This window comes from Octopus sinensis, linkage group LG13 (assembly GCF_006345805.1).
Source record: "Octopus sinensis linkage group LG13, ASM634580v1, whole genome shotgun sequence".
NCBI classification, from domain to species: Eukaryota; Metazoa; Mollusca; class Cephalopoda; order Octopoda; family Octopodidae; genus Octopus; species Octopus sinensis.
Window position 1 is genome coordinate 68,929,713 of NC_043009.1, and position 22,993 is coordinate 68,952,705.

General features: G+C 38.3%; 1 protein-coding gene across 2 annotated transcripts; it reads right to left on the minus strand.

Moving 5' to 3' along the window:
• Positions 1 to 21,557, minus strand: LOC115218416 (WD repeat-containing protein 55). 2 transcript variants are annotated; one of them, XR_005001752.1, is made up of 8 exons: positions 21,464 to 21,557; positions 18,345 to 18,454; positions 15,959 to 16,144; positions 14,554 to 14,626; positions 13,578 to 13,784; positions 12,265 to 12,434; positions 10,238 to 10,879; positions 1 to 23 (listed from the first exon to the last, which is right to left on the minus strand). XR_005001752.1 is itself a non-coding variant. In XM_029788217.2 (7 exons), exons 1-7 carry the CDS (start codon positions 21,485 to 21,487, stop codon positions 10,297 to 10,299), a joined length of 1,353 nt encoding a protein of 450 aa, XP_029644077.1. In that variant the 5' UTR covers positions 21,488 to 21,557; the 3' UTR covers positions 10,067 to 10,296. The 2 variants fall into 2 exon arrangements, 1 of the variants encoding a protein (XP_029644077.1); XM_029788217.2 differs by lacking the exon at positions 1 to 23 and having other exon boundaries at positions 10,067 to 10,879.
• Positions 21,558 to 22,993: the final 1,436 nt, after the last annotated feature.

Genomic DNA, 22,993 nt, shown 5'->3' on the forward strand with positions numbered 1-22,993 from the left:
CACACACACACACACACACACAACTGCAGCATTGCATGTAAATTTGTACACAAAATATTGTATTAATGGTGGGGGCGGGTCTGGAACCACATTTCTCGCGTCTTGGTTGAACTGACATCAGCAGTATTTGTTTCTCTGCTGTGTTTGTTTTGTTAGTTGTTGTAATTTGATGATTTGAAACACACAGGAGAGAACAATGTCTTTTGAAGGCAACAAAGGAGGGGTTTTTTTTTTGTGTGTGGTTTGTGTTGTTATCTTGTTGTTTGCTTGGAGACACAAGGCATATTGTATTAAGCCAGCTCCCATAGGAGGTGGCTTAATACAGCACTGATGTGTGTGTGTGTGTGTCTGTGCAATCATATGAGCAATTAATGTTGACCCCCTTTACTTATCCACTACTTTGAGAATGTTCAGCATACCAGATTCAGTGGGATGTCAGCATCTGACCTCTATCAATCCAGCTGTGACCATTCCGCTGAAATCAGGTGATCTCTGCTGGGAATGTTATACATGCACACCTGTGCATTCGTATGTGTATAAAATGTGTTGTACATTTGGTTCTGCAATCAGGAGAAAAAAAAATTACTCAGCAAATTGAGAAGAGAGATTAATGATTCATTTCATTGTTAGTCAGAGTCATTAACCATCTAATTAGCACAGCGACAAACCCTGTGTCAATTATCCATATTGAACATGTATTAACACATGCAGACTTGCATGCATAATCTCTCTCAAATCAAGATATCATTCATACTTAATTGTTATGCCAACAAATCTAATCTGATAATCCACAGAACTTTTAATCCGTAGAGATTATGTGCAGTGGTACTGGTGTATCATTTGTATTCCCTTAATTTACTTAAACATAGCTTTCAAACTATCATCCATGCAATTTATTTTAACTCACAAATGTGTGTGTGTGTAAATCACAGTGTATAAAGATACAAGCCATTAATAGTTTCCTGCTGTGGAAACCTGTGTCTCGGCAGATTTTTACAAAATGCCTTGTGTCACCAAGCAAACAAGGTGTGTTATAAACCCTGCCGAGACCTACATCTCCAATCAAAAAACTATTAGTAACCCTTATTTTAACTGTTGACATTAAATGTTAGTTATTCTCACTGAAACAGTAAACTAGAGAGAGAGAGAGAGTGAGTGTATGTGTGTGTGTGTGTTCACGGTGAATTTAGGTAGAAACAGTGAAAACAAACAATACAATGAAATTTCTTTATCAGCCATCAAATTAGATGTGGCTGAAATATCAACACCTTTGTTTGTGTGTGTGACTTCTCTCACAAGACTTAAGGTCAGTCAAAGACAATAGTAGAAGGCACTCCTGATGCTGTGCAGTGGGACTGAACCAGAAACCACACAGTTGGGAAGTGATAAACATATGTGTATATGTGTGTGTAAACACATGCAAATATGTATATTTCTATGTATGTGTTATATATGTGTGTGTGTGTGTGTGAGGCAGACAGTTTTATTTTATATTTTAGTGAAGAAACTGCAATTTATAGATAGCTGCTGCTCTGAAACATAGACACACACACACACACATATTATATTATAATATGGTGTGGGTCAGTGGTTAGGATGTTGCACTCACAGGGGCAAGACCATGGGTTTGCATCCCAGACTGGGCAACATGTTGTGTTCTTAGCGAAAATGCTTGCTTTTACATTGCCGCAGTCCATTTAGCTGTAAGTAGGTAACCCTGTCATGGAATATGCTTCCTATCAGGGGAATGTTGACCTTCCTGCCTAGCCAGCAGGGTGGGGGTCATTTGAATGCTAAAAAAATGTGAAGTGCATTGTGACTAGCAATGTATAACCTCCAATAGTCAGGTCGATACCATGATATTTTCTTATATACATATTCATACACAACACAACATGCATTAGGAAATTTTAAATGGTTCTTAAAGCAGTTAAACCACAGTTGTTCTGCTTTCGCCCATGGAACATTGAGCAGATGTGAAGACATCTTGGAACTCTCTTCATCCCAAGAAAAATAAGAGAAAGCGAGAAACACAATCTCATTTATTTTTCCCAACATAAACAGGTAACGATGCATTTACATAAAATTCCTCTAGGTTACTTTAAATTTACTTTACACACTCAAACAAACAGGTATTCACACACACATTTATGGTGATGGTGATGATGATGATGATAGTGGGGTTAGCTAACCATTTTTGTTTTTTGTTTTTTTTATTCTTGAAAGCCTCTAATTGATACTTTGATCGATGGCACTACTTGGAGATGATGATGGCCAAATTTATAGGATATCGGACAATCGGCCACAGGTGGACCAGTGGCTGATTTGTGTCATATTACCAACTCTGCACAGTCTGTGACACTTTTAAACGGGGGCAATCTAACTAGCCATAGGTGTGGGCCACATAATGGAGTTGGTCACCATTGAAAGTTGTAAACAGGGGTAACATTACCGTGGCACTTGGCCATTGTTTTGTTAGGTCGCTGATGCGTTTAGTAGGATTGAGGTCCTCTTGTAGGGTGAGTGAGGGGCCACTATAGAAGCACCATTTTCTGCCATCCTGCTTAAAATCCCACAAGCACCACTCATTCTAGAATGGTGATCATGGAAGCAAATGGATGAACAGGGTGCACTATTTCGATAATGATTTTGGGGTGGAAAGGAAAATATAACAAGTTAAAATGTTAAAGAAATAAAGCAAGCAAAAAGATATATATATATATATATATGAATACAGTTTGTACATGTGTATGAATATATATATATATATATATATATATATATATGTGCGTGTGTGTGTGAATGTGTGTGCATATATATATATAATATATATATGAACTGAATTTGAAATGAAGTCAAAAATCAAAATTTCTGTAGAAATCTTTCCTGTGACTCTCTCCCATCGCTTGGAATTTTCTACTTAAACCTTACTTTGGCACAAATTTTGGTGTTATTTATTTTATTTTTGTTAAGTTTCCAGAAAGTGATCATAACATTATATTTCCTTCTTCAAAAATTCAGCACATAATTCCCTCTTGTGGCCAATGATGTTGTGTCTTTCTGACCAGGAAGGTTTTTATGCCAGTCAAGAAAAATATAAATAAGACAAAGATTGCTCCCTCCCCACCTTCTTTTTTTTTTCCAATGGCATGGCAAATTTTGTGAATCTTGTCAGAATTTTGGTTTAGATTCCTTTAATTTCTTTTGATTTAAAGATTAAAGAGAGAAAAATATATTTAAAAAAAAAAGCAACCAAACAAGAACACTGGGATGGAATAAAAAAAAATTGCAAAATATATTCTTTGCTCAGTTGCCAGGGAGAAAAAAAAAATATATAATTATGGAAAAATGAAATTAAATATAAAAAAGAAAAAACGTTTTGACCAAAGCAATGAAATAATGAAATAAAGATTATATTGATGGTAATAATTAAAATAAAAATACATTTAAAAAAGTAATTATCAAAAGAGAGAATAAATGAAAGAAAATTGAAAATGAGAAAGCAAGAGTTATTTAAAAAAGAAAAAGAAAAAATAAGCCCAGTAAAAAAAAAAGCAACAAAAACCCCAAAAAAGAAAATCGTAAAGAATGCTACATATAATGTCCAGCAAAAGTCTGAGCTTATCTTGTGGGTGACCATTGTCCTAAACGGACGGCACCGGACAGGATAAAAGCTGATGCTGGCTCCAACAGCTCCTCTATGTCTGACAGTCTTTAGCTTCATTCTACTGAAGCGCCCTCATTGCATTCCTGCATAATTAAAAACCATTTAATCCAAGACCAATTTAAAGATGTTAAATTGTTTTCTTTCTTCATTCTTTTGTTGTTGTTGTTGTTAATCCTGTTATTGTTCTGATGGACTCAACCAGTTGACACCTCTCGCTTGCAATATCCTCACTTTACATTTCAGCAAGAAACAAACAAAAAAAAAATGACTTTTGTCCCACATGGTGTAACAACACTTAAATAAAAATTAGCAAATGTTATTGTCAGGAATATGACTGAAGCAAATCCAAAGACACAGTTTTCAACAACACAACAGTGTGTTAATAATAAATTAATATTACAAATCAAACACTTATACTGTCTGATTTTTTTGCCCAAAGTGAGTCAATATATATTTCTTTATTGCCCACAAGGGGCTAAACATAGAGGGGACAAACAAGGACAGACAAAGGGATTAAGTCGATTACATCAACCCCAGTGCGTAACTGGTACTTTATTTATCAACCCCGAAAGGATGAAAAGCAAAGTTGACCTCGGCGGAATTTGAACTTAGTGCTGCAGTGTGGCCGGGAAAACCTGGTAAGATGAGTCAGTGGCCTGTTTAAGTATGTCCCCAGCTGGAGGCATTATGCTTCTTCTTGGACTCTTGGCAGCTGTGGGGTTAATAGTTGGGATATTTTGGAGACGGATAACCCGTTTCAGCAAAACACTGCAAGGACATGAAACTTTATACATCAGACTCCTGACAATCCAACGGAGGGAACCTATGGAAAAGAATGACATGGGACCCTTCAGATATTGCACACTATTGAGGAAATGACAGGACCAAGATGACTGATGTATTTGAGAAGACCCATTTATCCAAGCAACCATGAGGCCTTAAAGGCACGTGAGTTAAGTCCCTAACAACTCCCTTCTGTCCTTGTTCACTGAAGGGCGTCCAGCCATAGAAACCATCTAGAAGAGTTTAGAGCAGCCCCCTGGCTCACCAGTTCCTGTCCAACCCTTGCAAGCATCATGGCAAACAGACATTAAATGATGATGATGTCATACCAGGTGTAATTGTCAACTAAGAAACAATGTTCTTGTTCAACCCTCGCATTGGCCCCAATAAAGCAGACCTACAGCAAAATACATTTCAGCCCCGAGTCTTCCCCGCTCTCCCTTTGAGGGTCTCTTTTGGCTTTTCGCGAGCAAATGTGAACACCACACTTCCCTCCACATTTAAGATAAGACACAACACTCACTCACCATGTAACTTATTCATTGCAAGACAAAGTGTGTGCTTTGGCCATCATCATCATTATCATCGTTTAACGTCCATGCTAGCATGGGTTGGACGGTTTTGACTGAGGGCTGGCGAACCAGATGGCTGCACCAGGCTCCAATCTTGATTTGGCAGTTTCTACAGCTGGATGCCCTTCCTAACGCCAACCACTCCGAGAGTATAGTGATCTGTCTAAATATTGATTGCAAATTCTTTTAGTTGACTCAGTCCAGTTGAACCCAGTAGCATTTAATCTGGCCGTATCCAGCCCAAATATTCTATGCTCAAACCAACCATGTCTGGTCTCTCACACCTACCACACAATGTCATTCAAAAAATGAACAATCACATAAAAATCTCAAAGCTACAAAATAATGTGATTAAAACCATTTCATCTTGCCCCAGTCCACTCAGCTGTAAAGGAGTGACCCTTGCAAAGGACTGGCATCCCATCCAGGGGGAATGCTATGCTGTGATCTCAGTCCCTTATGTCTTGGGAAACTAGATCACTGACCCTATGAGTCCTGGGACTTGAGATAGTAATGTCCAGAGGTTGAAAAAGAAGGGAAAACATTGGCATAAATTAGTTAAAAATAAAGTAACTGAATAAAGGAGGAGATGGTCATGACTGGACTGTCTATGATCATACGCTTGTTTCCTCAATAAGTTGACTTACTTATGGCCCATTGTTGTCTCGTGAACCAGGACTCGAGAGTCTCATACATCAGCCATTTTCATCAGAATAAGAAAAAGAAAAAAACAGAACATAGATCAAAACCAGTTTATTCTGAAAGATGAACATCTCTTCTGCTGTAGTCATCAACAATTTGCGTTTTAACCATTTAGTGGCATGCAGAGATTTTCATGGCGAGATGATGAAAGTACATATTAGCCAATAACAACATAATGTTGACTTTTCCAGACCAAATGAATAATTTATGCTAATTAGCTGCTACTTCATTGCAGACGACATCTGATGCATTTTCAGCACGATACACAAATGGCTTGAGTTTATTTATTCTCATTGTCTGCAATTAATCAGGCCCAAGTCTGATAGCTTTAAGATTTCAGTGATGTGGTTGTTTCCTGTTGCTGCTTCTGGCCAGTTTGAACATAAAACAAGTCAAATATTTGGGCCCCAAGTCTGACTGATTCAAATGCTAAGGGGTTAACATAAATGTAGTTCTGGGCCAATATTGTTTATTGCATTAACCTTTTTGATGCCAGACTATTTTAAAGGGTTCGTATTTAAATAAATCAATTTTATGTAAGGAAACTTTCATTCAGTTCTTTTCCAAACATCAATAACAATCCTGAAAAGTTATTTTATTAAAACTCTTCAATTCTTCATTTGTTTCCAAATAACTTAAGTATTTCATTGAAAAATATGGTCGCAAAAGAGTTGACCTATATTTCCAATAAAGCATATTCTCCAGGGATTTCAATTTTGGAAATAATCAAGAATTCTGAGTTGGTTTTGTGAAATAACTAAATTTCCTTAAGCTGATGGTCTTTGGAAAATAACAGAAACAATTCTTATATAACATTGATGGACGATTTTAATTTAGATGCAGACATAGCTGTGTGGTTGAATAACGCATTTTGCAGCCATGATAGCAGGTTCAATTCCACTGCAAGACACCAAGGCCAACCCTGACCTGGCCAAACCACAAGGGAATATAAGGCAGAAACTGTGTACATATGTATGTCTACGTAAATATATATATATGTGTGTGTGTATGTATATGCATGTAAATATCAGTTGCATATAGAATGTTTTGTTTAAACAGCCATTTGCTGCAGGATAATCCCACACCAAATCAGAATTTAAAACAAAACACACAAACTATAATATGTGTGTGACTGATAATGTTTACATTACTACAGCTGCCTTAATTCATTATCACCATCGTTTAACATCTGCTTTCCATGCTTGCATGGGTTGGACGATTTTGACTCAGAGCTGGCGAACCAGACTCCACTCGATCTGGCAGAGTTTCTACAGCTGGATGCCCTTCCTAATGCTAACCACTCTAAGTGTAGTGGGTGCTTTTTACGTGCCACCGGCACGGGGCCAGTCAGGTGGTACTGGCAATGGCCTCGCTCGAATCTTTTTACACATGCCACCGGCACAGGTGCCAGTAAAGCGACGCTGGTAATGATCATGCTCGAATGGTGCCCTTTTACGTGCCACCGGCATGGAGCCAGTTGGCTGCTCTGAATTCATAATATATATATGTATATGTGTACATCTAACAACCAGTGCTGGTTTGTTGATGTCCCCATAACCAAATGATTTGGCAGAAGAGACCAACTGAGTAAGTACCAGACTTGGAAAAAAAGAAAAACCAATCGAAGGTGATGCCCCAGGATGGTCTGCTGTCCTTCAAATAGGTTTTTGTCAAAAAGGTTCAGAAGATGAATAAAAAATTATGATGAAAATCATGGCAGTATGATTACAAGACAGAGTTTGAGATGGATTCAGTGGAATTTGGTAAAATATCTTCTCTGTTTAGCATTTAAACTGATCATACACAGCCCAAATATTATCCATTTTATGTTCAAACTGGCCAGATCCAGCCTCTCACACCTATCCTACAATGTCATTCTAAAAATAAACAACATAGAAATTTCAGAACCACGAGATAATGCATGATTAATTCAAAACAATGTGAATAAATAAGCATAACATTTAACAGAGTAATCTGCACGCTAACGAGTTAACAAATCTGAAGACCATTAGGACACAAACCACTCAGAAAACCATAAAATCGTATGATCATGGCCTCGTTTTTGTCACGAATGGCAAGATAACCAGATGTGGTCCTACACCTATACAAAGGGAGTTGTGTTTACAATTCTCCTTAGAAATTGCTTTATTCTGTTCATTCAAGTAAGTTTGTATGTCAAAGGGATAGTTACTCTGAAAGATATTCAGGAAAACAGCAACTCTTGGACACCACTGTTTCAACATTATCATTTTTATGATTACTAAAAATGCAGATGAAATTCTGCTCAAAGACACACATCAAACCAACACAGATTTTCAGTTTAAAAATATAATTTCATGAATTCCAACATGAAAGGATAAAGGAAGGCACTCTACAGAAAACCATGATTCTATGAAAATATATATTGAAAAGATTTTATTTTCTTTGTAGTACAAATAAGTTGGGGCGAAAGACCCAAGGTGATAACAGAACCCTCGCAAGCAACTGAGCAGTTATTAGTCTTGCAAATTTCTTGGTGGCCCTGTTGGTGCTGGTGCAATGTAAAAAGCACCCAATACACTCTGTAAAGTGGTTGGCATTGGGAAGGGCATCCAGGTGCAGAAACCATGTCAAAGCACAATAAAATCTGGTGAAGCCACCAGCTCCTGTCAAACTGTCCCATCCATGCTGGTCTGGGAAACGGACATTAAATGATGATCCTAAGGAACTTGTTGCAGCATAACCGAATTATATTCGCTGGAGAGTCTCAAAGAACTGGTATTTAACTCCCACTTTCATGGTGCTAAGTGGAACGAAGATGTGTGTCTCTCTCTCTCTCAATATGAATCTGGTCTATTACAGCTAACAATATCACTTGCAACCTATTTCTTGACACGGCTAAGTAAACTAAGGCACAAAAAACTGACTCCCCTTCAAATGAAGTATCTGTTGCATTTCGAAGTGAGGTCATTGGAAAAATTACGTTCCAAGAATAGTCCATGTTCTCACTGAAGAGTGGAGTTTTTGTGAGTGGTTCTTGGTCAGATGTGCAGATGATATTCAATAAGACTTTGTAGGTGTGGAATTTTAGATCCAAGAATATGGGGCAACCCCACACTACCAAATTAATGTAAGGGCCTATTCTGCCAAACAGATGGATTGGACAAAGAAATTCACTGGACCACAATAGCATTAGAAATTTTCTTATAATTATTCAATGTGTGTATACACTTTTTGGAGACAGCCCATCTACGTGTGTATATATGTCTGTATATATATATATATATACACGCATTTCATCTTGTTGAACTGTTAATCTCTGCTCATTTTTTTTTCATTTTCTCTCCATTTTGATTCCTCTCAACCCTCTCTGTCAAAGACTTTTCCATTCTTCCCGAGCGTCAAACTAATACTTGCTGTTCCTTCACCTGTCTTTGTCTTTTGTTTTCTCACACACTTCTTAACCATGCAGCCTTGTCTGGTTCGAGGCTCAAGCATGGCTGTGTGGTTACTAAGTCTGCTTCACAATCACATGGCCTCGAGTTCAGTCCCACCAGACAGCACCTTCGACAAATATATTCAGCCCAGATTGACCAAAGCCTTACGAGAGAATTTTGGCAGGTGGTAACCAAAAAAATGTGTGTGTTTCGCTTTACTTTGATATCACACAAATTGTAAACAAAAGCCCTGTCATTATTTGTAAATAATGAATATTTGACACGTTTCGGCTGATACACCCTCCAGCCTTCATCAGGTGTCTTGGGGAAATTTCAAACCTGGGCTCTCATTACTAAGGTGTTTCTTGATGTTATTATTATTATTACTACTCATATGCACAGGCATATGGCGTAGTGGTTATGAGCGTGGGCTACTAACCCCAAGATTCCAAGTTCAATTCCAGGCAGTGACCTGAATAATGATGATGATGATGATATCAAAAAATACCTTAAGAATGAGAATCTAGGTTCAAAATTTTCCCCAAGACACCTGATGAAGGCTGGAGGATATATCAGCCGAAATGTTGTGTTAACAACAAACAAAATGAGGACAAATATCCATCAAATGTAAATAATTCCTCATCTCTTAAATATAGAACTGTAAAAGCCCTGTCAGTGGATTTCATAGAAACTGTAGAACATTCATTGTGTGTGTGTGTAGGTGTTTGTCTTGACATCACATGATAGTTGCAAACAAATGTCGCCCTCATACAAGCAGTGACATTCAGTTCCACTCTCCTATGAGAACATGTCCAGCCATGGGGGGGGGGGGAAAGAAATATTACCTGACTTGGAAAACAAGAGAGGGGTTGGTGACAAGAAAGGCATTTAGCCATAGAAAATTTGCTTGAATATATTTTTTTTTGGACCCATGCAAGCATGGAAAAGTAGATGTTAAAATGATAATAATGTTGATTAATATATATGTGTATATATGTATGTATGTATGTATATATACACACAACCTCCAAACAATGAGCAATATCAAAAACGACATTTAATTTCCTCTCACATTTCAAACTTTCCCCACTTTTTACACATTTACACTTGTCTCTTTAGCAAAACAACAACAAACACTTTTTTGCCTTTTTCGTTATTAAGTGTCTGGTTTCTTATCTTCACTCTTTTCACAAGTTTTCTTTTCAGCATCAGCTTGCATATCCTTGGCCTCAGAATTCTTGTCATCACCACCTGCATCATCATCGTCATCGTCATCATCATCATCATCATCATCAATATTAATAACGTCATCATCACTAATGTCATCTTCGTCGCTGTCTGAAATTTCTATAGACTCTTCATCCGTCTCCCTGGCTCTTCTCTTTCCGCTCTGCTCATTTTCGCCGCCAGCATTCTCAATGTCACTCATATCAGTGAAACTCTCGGATTCGCTGTCGCTGTCAGGATTAACAGAAGTATTAACGGAAAGCTCATTCCCAAAATCAGCAAAGAAGTCGTCTTCTTTGTTCAACGGATTCAGACGACTCGATTTCTTGGCTTTCTCCTGGATGTTCACCTCAACGTCTGACAAAATGTCGAGGTTCCAAAACTTAACAGTCTGGTCATGAGAACAACTAGCCAGGAACTTTTTGTCTCGAGACAAACTCAAGTTCTCCACTGGAAAGTCAGCATGTCTGCCAAGCACTCCAAGAAATCGGTTTGGTAAAATATGTACAGCTCTGCAATGGAGAAAAGAAAAAAAAAGTCATTTATTATAAACAGATTTCAAGATTTTACAAACAACAAGAAAGAAAGAGGGGGGGGGGAGGGAGAGATAACGAGATTCTTAATGATACACAGGTTTGTAAGGAGGAGAGTGGTTGTTATTGTATCCCTAGGTCAGCCCTGAGCAAGGAGACCCACAGCATACAGATGCCCAGGTGATTGTAAGGCCAGGTATGCCATATCTCCATCTCTTTGAGGACCATTCTACACACTTTAATACAGAGCTGGTGGAACTGTTAGCAGACCAGGCAAAATGTTTAGCAGTGTTCTGCCCATCTTTAAGTTCTGGGTTTGAATTCCACTGAGACTGCCTTTGTCTTTCATTCTTCCAGGGTTGATAGAATAAGTCCCAGCTGAATACTGAGAAGGGTCAATGCTACAAACTTATCCCCTCCCACAAAATTTCAGAGTCATTGCTGTTATATTTAACCTGAAGTCAGCTCTGATCAAACAGACCAAAGGCAATCCAGTCATGACCTTTAAGAAGAATACACCCCAGATACTCACGAATGAAAGCGAAACTACATTGTCGATTGACTAAAAAGGGCAGGCAAATTGCCGTGTTTAATACAATTAAGATATTAAAGTAAATTTGTGCAACATTATGGAGAACAAAAGGAGAATTATTTGGAGACAAACTATTTTGTTTGTTCAATGATGAAGATGGAGAAGGAACTTAAACCTCACCAACATATTTTAGAAGCAAGATACTCGTCAGTCTTGAGAACCCCAGCCCTACATAATATCCAAATGTGTCCTTCTTAAAACATAATTGTGTGATCTGAGAGAGATTTGGTACCTAGAAAGCCCTGGTGCTGTGTTGCAGTCTTAGCCTGTTGTATACCCTCTCCAAATTCTGTCTGCTTCTGGAAGTCAGAAGAATCTGGCAAGGGTTACAATGGCATTTCAGTCGTGATTGTCTTTTATTCAAGCATATTTTAAAGATGGCACCGCATTATTTCAGGATGTCTCTTATGATGTGGTGTTTTGCACAGTTACAATGTGCAGCCACTGTTCTGACTGTAGCTTTTGTATCTACTCCAGTAGTCACAATATTCTCTTGGAATCAGATACAGTGTTTCTCTCCTGCACCAGAATGGTAATACACTGCTTCGTCTTTCATGCTATCACTGATAGCTCTGCAAGACACCCAATTTGAACCGTCTACCTTGACTGTGACTCGAACGCGACTCTAACATGTAACTGACACTTGACTCCAACTGAGAATTCATACAACTCTACAACGACTGACACACGACTCCCCAAACCACTTGTCCCATGGGAAAGGAATACCATTTCCACTACTAATGACAAAAGAGCTATATTTAGACCAACTTACCTGACAGCTCCATCCAGGGAACCAGTACAAATGATGTCTTCAGAAACGGGACAAATACAATCAATGGACATCGGATGACCTGGGAATCGGTCGCAGAGATTTCCAAACTCACTCCAGTTGAAAAGATTCAAGACTCCTTCTCCAGTGCCACAAACAACTTTACGCCCATTCTACATTAATAATAATGATAATAATAAAAAAGCAATCAACTTTCAGAATCACAGACTAGGAAGATGATAGAATCACAGACACTACAAGGACCCCACCTTTGTATTTCTGAGCGAGAAACTAAAATCTGTTTGCATCAGCCTCTCACAGCTGTAAGGGAGGTAAGTATGAGACTTTGTGGGATAAACTATTTCCTGAGGAAGTTACTTTCATCAAACTAGCACCTGTTCAGGCATTGGTCTCCATGAAGCAACAGAAACCAGAAGAGAATGGCAGCACTATAAACCCTCACAATTCCTGAAATGTCTGAGATATTAAACACAGTCCTGATGGAGGTCGGAAATCACAGAGAGTGAAATACGAATCTTTTAATACACAGCAGTAGTTGAGTTCTTGTGCTGACAGTGTACAAGATCCACAAGACTGTGACATCTTCCTCCTTCTCTGAAACTACTTAGCCTGATTCCAGAGTCAGACAGAGAGAGGGGGCGGGGGGCGATGAACTTGGAGCTTAAGCACAGAATTAAATCAAAATTAATCACTTTAGATCAGGGAACCTCTCCAAGCTGAGTTGCTTCTTCTCCAGAGTGAAAGGTTTCAATTCCTGTAGAAGAACACAATGGTTAGAATGTTGCAGGAAAGATTCACAGGATGGAATCTTCACACCAAACCAACTGACAGGAGACCTAAGGTTGGATCGTGGGTGAGATGGTTGGATGACATCCATAATCTTAGTCACGCTTAGGAATCCAGTAGGAAAGTGTGTGATGACAGTTGATTCTGATTGGACACTATGAAGGAGATACGTGAAGATTCTGCCCCACCACGATTCTCCCAGGAATAATGAGCAGAGAAAATGGATGGATTAACCAGCTGGTTGGTAGGTTTCATTAGGACAAGAGGAAGTCTGTTCACAGAAGAATGAGCATTTCAATCTAATTAATGTCCTAACGTAATGACCTCTGCTATATCACGTCATCACCTCTTATATTACACACACACACACACAGTGAAAACTTGTTAATTCTGATTTCTCTATCTCTGGATTTGGTAAATTATGTGCTGATATCGAATCTAAAGCTCTACAAAAACTCACAACAGAAAAAACAATTGATGTGTCTTCATCCAATTAAAATCGAAATTACCTTAATTATGGCAACTGATAACAGTTCAGAATCAAAAAGCTCAGATTGAAGTTCCAGCCGTTTGCGACGCACATTCAGAGCCGTAAGAGTTCCTTCACCTGAAGCAGCCAACAGAATTTTGTGGTCGTTGTCAATGGCCATGCCACTTATGAATTCTTCACAGCACTTTAATTCCATGGATGCTTCTTTGGCCCTTAGATCCCAAACCTACACGAAAGGAAGAGATAAAACAGAAAGAAAAGAAAATATAATTACTACATCATCATCATTAAACGTCCATTTTCCATGCTGGCATGGGTTAGACAGAAACTGACACGCCAGAGAGCTGTATGAGGTTCCGGTTGTATGTTTTGGCACTATTTTGTTTCTACAGCTGGAGACCCTAACTCTAAAACCAACCACTTTACAATGTGTACTTATCATCTTCATCGTTTAATGTCCACTTATCATGTTGGCATGGTTGGACAGTTTGACAGGAGCTAGCTAGGCAGAGGACTGAACCAGGCTTCAGGGACGGTTTTGGCATGGCTTCTTACGGCCGAATGCCATTCCTAACACCAGACTCCCTGTTGCATGGACTGAAAACTCAATCATTGCTGACTGGGTTTTTTTTTTTTTGTGGCACCAAAAACAGTAACACCATTCAACCACACAAATAAAGTCTGCATTGTATCTAAGCAAAAGAAACCATTCCCAGAAGTACAATTGCAGGAATAATCCCATTGCTATTCCTCAGATTTTGTATTCTGTTATGATGTGGCTACACACGTCTGGTGTAAAATGGTATTACACAAATAGTTGGTTGTGGTTACCTAAAAATAACCTATTGCAGAAATGTATGAAGATAGTTTTAGACAAAATAAAACAACTTTCCTAAAATACCTTTACTTTCTTATCTCATCAGTAAGAGAGAAGGTGAGGCTAAAACATCAAAACAGTCTCTTAAATAAGAGATTAGTAGCAGACAGTAAGTTACCTTAACAGTTCCGTCATCATCTCCAGAAGCCAGAAAATGGTCACCCAACAGAAGTAAGCTGTAAATTGCTGACCTGGAAATGAAGAAAAAGTTGCTCTTTTTAGAAACATTATGTTAATTAAAAGATCGTCAAAGGAAAGTATTGTGAGTTAGAGATGGAGTACAGGCAAGTCTGGTTGGAGTGGGTCTGTTTTCAACCCTAACCACAAGTGATGAATTTGTGTCTTAATTAAAAAGCATTATCGTAATTTCTTGAATGTAATTTTTGCAAAGCAATAGAATTACTTATCGAATATGAATTTAGCATTAAAAAACAACACGTTTTGGTTAAATTAATACCATATTTTCCAGCATACAAATCAATGTAGAATATAGTGTAAACATTTGAACATCATCATTATCTTTGCAAATCCTGCTGCTATTCGCATGGAATCTTCGATCCTTCAAACTTACCTTGGTTTATGAGTCAACCAACATTTTTTAGCTGCAAATTTATTTTGAAAAATCTGATTTATGGTAATTATTATATTCTATCCAGTATATTTTTAAAAAACTGTTCATGCACAGCACAAGAATATATATACAACAGGATTCCATAGTTTCCATCTACCAAATCCACTTCCAAGGCTTTGGTTAGTCTCAGGCCATAGTAAAAGACACTTGCTGAAGGTGCCACACAATAGGGCCAAACCCAAAACCATGATTGGGAAGCAGGCCTCTGCATTGCCCCTGTACTGTTGAGCCCCTTAAACAAAGTGAAACAACTGAACTAGGAACCCTAGAGACCAATCATGGGAACAACTGTAATCTGTGTGATTTGCTGAATGCCATGCCAATGGAAAAAATGACCTCTAATTTTATTAGTGGTGTAGGTCACCTGATGATAAACCATGTCTGCAACAGACAACTGATCTCAAGAATTCAAAGTGGCTGAAAGGCAATGAGCTGGCAGAATCTTTGGCATGCCAGGCAAGAGGCTTTCTGCCATTTCCTCCATCTTTGCATTCTGAGTTCAAATTCCACCAAAGTCAACTTTGCCTTTCATCTTTTCAGGGATGATGAAATAAATACAAGATAAACACTGGGGCCAATCATCATCATCATCATCATCATTTAACATCCACTTTCCATGCTAGCATGGGTTGGACGATTTGACTGAGGGATGGCGAACCAGACTCGATTCTGATCTGGCAGAGTTTCTACAGCTGGATGCTCTTCCTAACGCCAACCATTCCATGAGTGTAGTTGAATGAACTCAACTAATCCCCCTCCCCAGAAATTGCTGGCCTTGAAACCAATGATTTGAAATGACTGAAATCTAAATGGTTAGCAATGGTAAAAGTAATGTGGTGGATTAAGCTGTTCTAAATTAGCAACATTATATGTGATGTCCATAATTACTTACTCGTGGGCCGTTTTGTTGTGCCAGGTGACAGCACCAGTATTCATATCCACAGCTGCAATTGACTTGTCTTTGGAACCGCTGTACAAGATGGTGCCATCAGACGAGAACTGTATGCATCGACATGACTTCTTGTGGTGCTCCAGCAGCAGGAGATCTTGGTTGTCGCCTTCAACTGCATAGGAATGCCTGCAGATAGAACAAAAGACATCTTCTGAGGTGAGATCAAGAGATGGAGTACATGCAAATTGCTGTTGAGGGATACTGGCATACTATGGCCTAGTGATGACCCTTTTGATACCAACACCACCCGAGACAGCCCTTGCTTTTACGACATAGATTTCCTATTTTAAAGCATTCTAAATTAAAACCAGCTATCAAAATTCCCAGTTAATTTCTGCTCCAAACACCACTGTCATCATTGCCACCACCATCATCATTTCATGTCCACTCTCCATGCTTGCCTGGGTTGACAATTTGATTGAACCTGGCAAGCCAGAGGGCTGCACCAGGCTCCAGTTGTCTGCTTTTGGCATGGTTTTTACAACTGAATGCCTTTCCTAACACCAACCACTTTACAGAGTGTGCTGGGTGCTTTTCATGTGACACCAGCATGAGTGCATTTCATGTGGCGCAATGACATGTAGGATCTTCATGTAGTGCTGGCACAGATGCTTTTTTATGTGATGCCAGAACACAGAAGCAAAGGCAGTACGGGTTAACAGAAACATAGTAATGAAAGGGTTAAACTATATTTACTGATATTCAGATTCTAAGTAGCAACTCTCTCTCTCTCTCTCTCTCACACACTACTGGTAGACAGATACATGTTCATTGAAACACAAGTTGTATTTCAAACCCTGCTCAACTCACACTGCCATGGAAACATTAAATGTGGAGGAGACTAGAGTTACAGGAAGATGAAAGACATGCTATCAAATTGTTAGGTGTTTACTTTGTCATCTCCTAATATAATAATGAGCATATTTGTATGTATATATATATATATATATATTTCTTTACTACCCACAAGGGGCTAAACACAGACGGGACAAACAAGGACAGACGAACGGATTAAGTCGATTATATCGACCCCAGTGTGTAACTGGTACTTAATTTATTGACCCCGAAAGGATGAAAGGCAAAGTCGACCTCGGCGGAATTTGAACTCGGAACGTGACGACAGACGAAATACAGCTACGCATTTCGCCCGGCGTGCTAACGTTTCTGCCAGCTCGCCGCTCGCCTATATATATAGGTCCAGAATCACGTTAAGATGCAGAGGAGGAGAGACAATAGTAACTCAGTGAAGGAAAAGTAGTGAGAGTAATAGCCCTGACTGAGAGGGAGTGAGAGAAAGGAAGGGGTGATAGATGAATAAAGAAGGAAGGGGTGAAACAAAATCAGTGTTTCAACTCTGTGTGAGTATATGCATGTGTGTGCGCGTACAAGGAAAGTATGTGAATGTTTGTATGTGTGATTATTTTGTACCTTATTTATATATAAAATGCAACAATTAGCCATCATTTTCGACAGCACAGGGTCAGCTAGTTTGTTATAAAATACAGCAGAAGGAAGCCAAATGGCACAGAGAAATTGATACAATTCTATTAAAAAGCACACACACACACAAGTATAGAAGCTAGCAGGAGAGAAAATAAAACCCAGGGTCGTGCCAGAGTTGACAGAATGATGGGTAAAAAGAACTCTTTCAGTACAGTTTGCATCTCATAGGTAACTACTGATTTCAAAGACTTTTGGAACCAGCATTCCACAGATGGATTCCTGTCCTGACACCAAGATTTACTAGCTTCCAAGTAAAGAATTTTATTCAATCAGTCCTCAAACATCAAATTTCTGAGCTGTGGAACACATATTAATGTTGCTATGGCAAAGATACGGTAAATGTGAAGACAAGAAGAGACAAGCACACACACACACATGCATGCATGACTGGCTTCCAAACCGTTTCTGTTGACAAACTTTCAATCCCAAGACACAAGTCAACTCAAAGACATTTGTTCCAGGTGCAATGCAGTAAACGTCTTAATACTTATTATGTGTCTGCTATTAAACCAACAGAGGTAATTAAATGTCCATTGTAATGCAGTGTACCAATATGAGGCAGCGGACAAAATGCTTAGCGGCATTTCATGTCTCTACATTCTGAGTCCAGATCCCCCTGAGCTCAACTTTGCCTTTCAGGGTCAATAAGCAACAGTTGAGCACTGGAGTTAATGTAATCAACTTAACACACCACCCACCACCCACCCCGAAATTGCTGGCCTTGAGCCAAAACATGAAACCAATATGGCAGATAAATATAAATATGACTAATAAGTGTTGTAAGTGCGAAAGTTTGTAGAGAGAGGGAATTTTTGTTATTTACAGAGAGACGTCTCCTCCGATGTGAGCTGCTGCAATAACATCTTTCACTGGGTTGAAGCAAACATCAACCACAACATCACTCAACGAGATGGCCTTGGGTTTCAGATCTGCCTAAATAAAGAAAATACAAAACAGAGTTTATCATTAAAAAATCATTACGCTGATACATTTATGACAATAACAATATTTACGTAGAAACAAAACATTTAAGACAAAAGCTGTGAAGTGAAAATGGAAACTGGTCAGGCAAACACGGAGACAGCCTGAGTTATGTACCTTGCTTAAGGTACATAACAGAAAAGAGTAACGTTGCCAAGTTGGACTAAAAGACGCACCATTAATGTATTTTTATCTAATTAAACAATGTAAATGCTTTTGCATATATACCTGTGAATGAGGAATTTATCCAGTCAGAAAGAATAATTTCCCCCATTAGCCATTCATTTGCCTATAGCAACCATTTATATAAAAGGTGGGTTCTAGCAACTGATGGTATGTTTGTATTAAATTTGGAAATAAAATACAATCGTTAATTCTGGTCAAAGTTTTTTATCTCCAGATGCTGACAGATGAGAAGACAAATCTCCCACAGAACAAACAATTTCAGGAGCAAAGAAGTTTAGAATGACTAAACTACTGGGGTTTTATAAGAACAGCATAACCAAGTTGAAACTAACTCTGCAAGGCACAATAACCAAACACTGTGGTGCTGCTGCAATATTTCATTGGAATTGTCAATTTCTGCAACAAGTGTTTTAAAAATAGTTGGACTGTGAAAAAAACAAACACAAAATAAAACATTAAAAAGAGTGTGTGTGTGTGTGTGTGTGTGACTGATCATGGTGAGAATTATCTGCTGAGTTACTAATCTGATTTTAATTTCCATTGAGGATATTTGTTTGATCCTTTGATGCAAAATATGTTAAACAGAAATTGTCCTAATTCAGTTGCAGAGGCACCACCAAAGCAATATCTTTGTTCAGAGTAAGCCAGCCTAATGAGGTCTGACTTTTCTCAATAAATACCCACTGGAGATGCTAAATTCTGCATTGCTACTCAAGCCCTTCACCACCATAATTCTGTCTCATAACACATTACCTGTGTGGTTTTCAAAACAATCGAGAATTGGTGGTAATCTAGGAAAATAACCTTTTCAGAATGCAGAAAATTTTTTTTTAAACTTTTATATTTTGAGTGCAAACGCCCATCTTCAGAAGAATGCAGCCAAGGAAATGTATATATACATAGATCCTGTTATTTTTTATCTAGTAGACAAAAAGTTCCAACATAGAATTCTAATAGAAGGTTTAAACAAGATTTTTTAATGATAGAACCAGGTGTATTTCAGATGTGTTATTATCATCATCAGCAGCAAGAAAAAAGTTTAATCAAAGACGAGGCTATTTTACAGTGAATCCTTTCTACATTGCAGTTCATAGACCCAGCTGAATGAAATGAGGCAGTTCAGGCTTAGATGTGATGGTCATATGATGTTGTACAAAGATATAACCAGCTGGAACTCTGAGTTTCTTGTCTTGTACCCTTTACACTCAGCCAGGTACACCTCTTGCTGTTACCTTACAGACGACTGAACAGTATGTTAAGTAGGTCTCTATTAACTGTGAAGTACAAATCACAACAAAACCTGCCAACTGTAAAACGTACAAAAGCATGCAACCAATCCTTGTATGTGAGGAATCTTATTCACAAGTGAACATGTGTTTGCGTCAAAGGGCACAAATGTGTGTGAGAGAGTTAATACATAGTTAAATGTAATTATCCTTAACAGCAGATAATAGGATTATCAGATTTTGCAAAAAAGATTAATAGCACAATGGCTATTTGCACATCCTATCTATAACACATACGTAATCGAATTTTAAATATTCTAGTGCTTTAACTAACCAAATATATTGGATCATTATAGTGTAAAAAGTACTCGTTTGAATACAATATTTCTTGCTTATACAAATATAAAACCTGAAGATTTTTTTCTTTTTGGTCATGAGAAACAGAAAGATATGATGTTCGTGATAGAATATTAATAGAATATTTTGGTCAGTTTAGAATGGGCCTACCTATCTGACAAAGTAGGGAGAACCATGTTTATTATGGGAGAAGGAATGCGGTTCAAAGATTCTGAAATAACATGAATCAACGTTTTTAAATATTTTTTTAGTTAAAAATGAAGAAGTAAAGAAAGAATGATCTAAATTTCTATTTTCAATTATTAATCCATAACTACGGAGTCCTCTTTTCTCTTCTAATTTCGATCCTTTTTAACGAGTAATGGATTTTCCTTTTTAAAATGTTGGGGTTTGGGGGTTTTTTCTTGCTGAGATTTAATATTTCAGCAGAGGGGAAACCTAAATTCATACGATTTATGATTTTCTCAATCAAGTTGAAGACTAAAATGAAATAGATTGTTCCAATCAAGAATTGAAATATCAGTTTACGAGTTCAACCCATCTATCTTTACACAAAGTATCATTTATAATGGATGCAACTTCACCACTATAGGCAGTGGGAGCCATGTGTAACTAACGAGTGTTTCATTAACATGCAATGTCGATTTCCTATGGTGGGCTGATCAAGACAAGAAACTTCTCCACTTTTATTTTCCCAAATATACACAAGAACTTGTAGGATCACAGACAGTTCAATCTAAAGACAACAGCAGCGATATAAAGCCACATCTGATCATATTCGAAGGACAACATCCAAACAAAAGTTGGGTGATGACCGCGCACCTGGCGATGTTTACATTTTCCTATTCATCACACAACACTGACCACGTTGGGTTCGTGTGTTCGGCAAGAAACACTCGCCATTTCAGACTAGACACAATAACTAAATCGCAATGAGACATTTGAAACACGAGTGTTATTTCTCCAATAAAATAACGAATTAAGTTTTGCGGGAACAGATCTTCGTTGCCCTCAACACGTGGACCCAAGACGACGATCACACATGCAGATATATATACATAGATCAACGTGTATTGCTTACATTCACATCTACAAAAATTATGTAGGCTAATGTTGTTATATATGTTACACAGGTAATATGTATATGACCATCACCGTTAAAGAAAGTATAGATATTATATTGTGAGCGTACCTGAGACGTTGATGGATCGGCCATCGTTGCTGCAAAGGAAAACAAGTGCTTCTTTCACCAACGAGTAAGTTGGCGGTAAAATACGGAACAGGCACTGACTAGGCGAAACGAAATTAAAGCTATATTTTTTTTTTTTTTTCACTTTTGTGTTATTTTCACTTCTTAATAATTTACGATTCCGTTCATTAAAATGCATGAAAATTCAAATTTTTTTACTGTGGCCATGCTGGGGCACCACATTGAAGAATTTTTAGTTGAACGTATCGATGCCAGAATTCTTTTTATTTTCCCTTGATGTAGTTATTAGGATGTGGCCATGCTGGGGTACCATACCACCTTGAAGAATTTTCAGTCGAATGTATCAACGCCAGAAATTTTAAATATTTTTACATGTTAATGCAGCGTTGTATCCATTATTTGCAAAAATATGGAAGGGGCCAGCAGCTGTAGGGGCACTCGGAGCCCTAACAGCCAAGCTTGAGAAATATGTCAAAGAAATTGGAAATGACATGAGAGAAGAGCAAGACCCAAAAACTGCACCCTGCTGGGGACAGCTGGGATTTTGAGATTGGTTCTTGGGTGCTGAATGTCTCCCACAATAATTAACAACCAGTTCCGATTTCCCACCCCTACTTTTTCCTGAACAAATATAGGGTGTTTGTGGCACATTAGAAGGTCAGGGTACTTGATTCCACACAAAAAATCCAAGGATTTTATTTTTTTGCTTAATGAAACCTGTGCGGGTGTACTTCGCAAAATTGACTTAAGTTTGTATTTGGAGGGGGAGGAGAAGATGCAGTTGGATCGACAAAAGGATGGGGGGGGGAATAACCGTTAATATTTTTGGTAAGCTTGAGTATAGGTGGTATACAAGGAACTATTTTTAGAGGAGTGGGGGCTTTTATAGCAGTGATACAATTGGGAAATAGGGAACAGTATGTTTGTGGGTCAGAGGGCGTAATATCCTGGTGAGGGAGTTTGTGCTGTGTGCAGTTAGAAGCAAGGATCTGGGAACAGGAGGTGCTGGTGGTGCACTTGCAACCCCTAAAGTTTTTCAGAGGTGCAAAATCAAAATTTGTATCCCCTTACATACTTTGCCAGGTTTAGAAAATAGTGTTTAAAAATTGATCTGTAAAAAGTTGCTTGAAGTTAGGTTTCTTCTCAAAACAACAAAGTACAAAAATGAATTTTTTAAAAATGACCCCAAGCTGGTCATAAAATTCCCAAGGGAATTCTCTAGAAAGATATATTACTCAACTAACAGCATGACCAGCAGTAGGGTCACTCCTCAAAACTAGCACAGCTGATGACCTACTAAACTGATGACCTACTAAACTCTGCAATGAAAAGCCCTTCACCGTCCAACTATCCACATTCTTCGTTTTCTCTGAATACTACAACTGACCCATCATCATCATCATCATCATTGCCATAATATTCTACTGCTACAACCATGACCACTACTACTGTCACACCTTTCTTAGCCCAAGGTGTCACGCAGAGGGACTGGACCCGGAACCATGTGGTTGA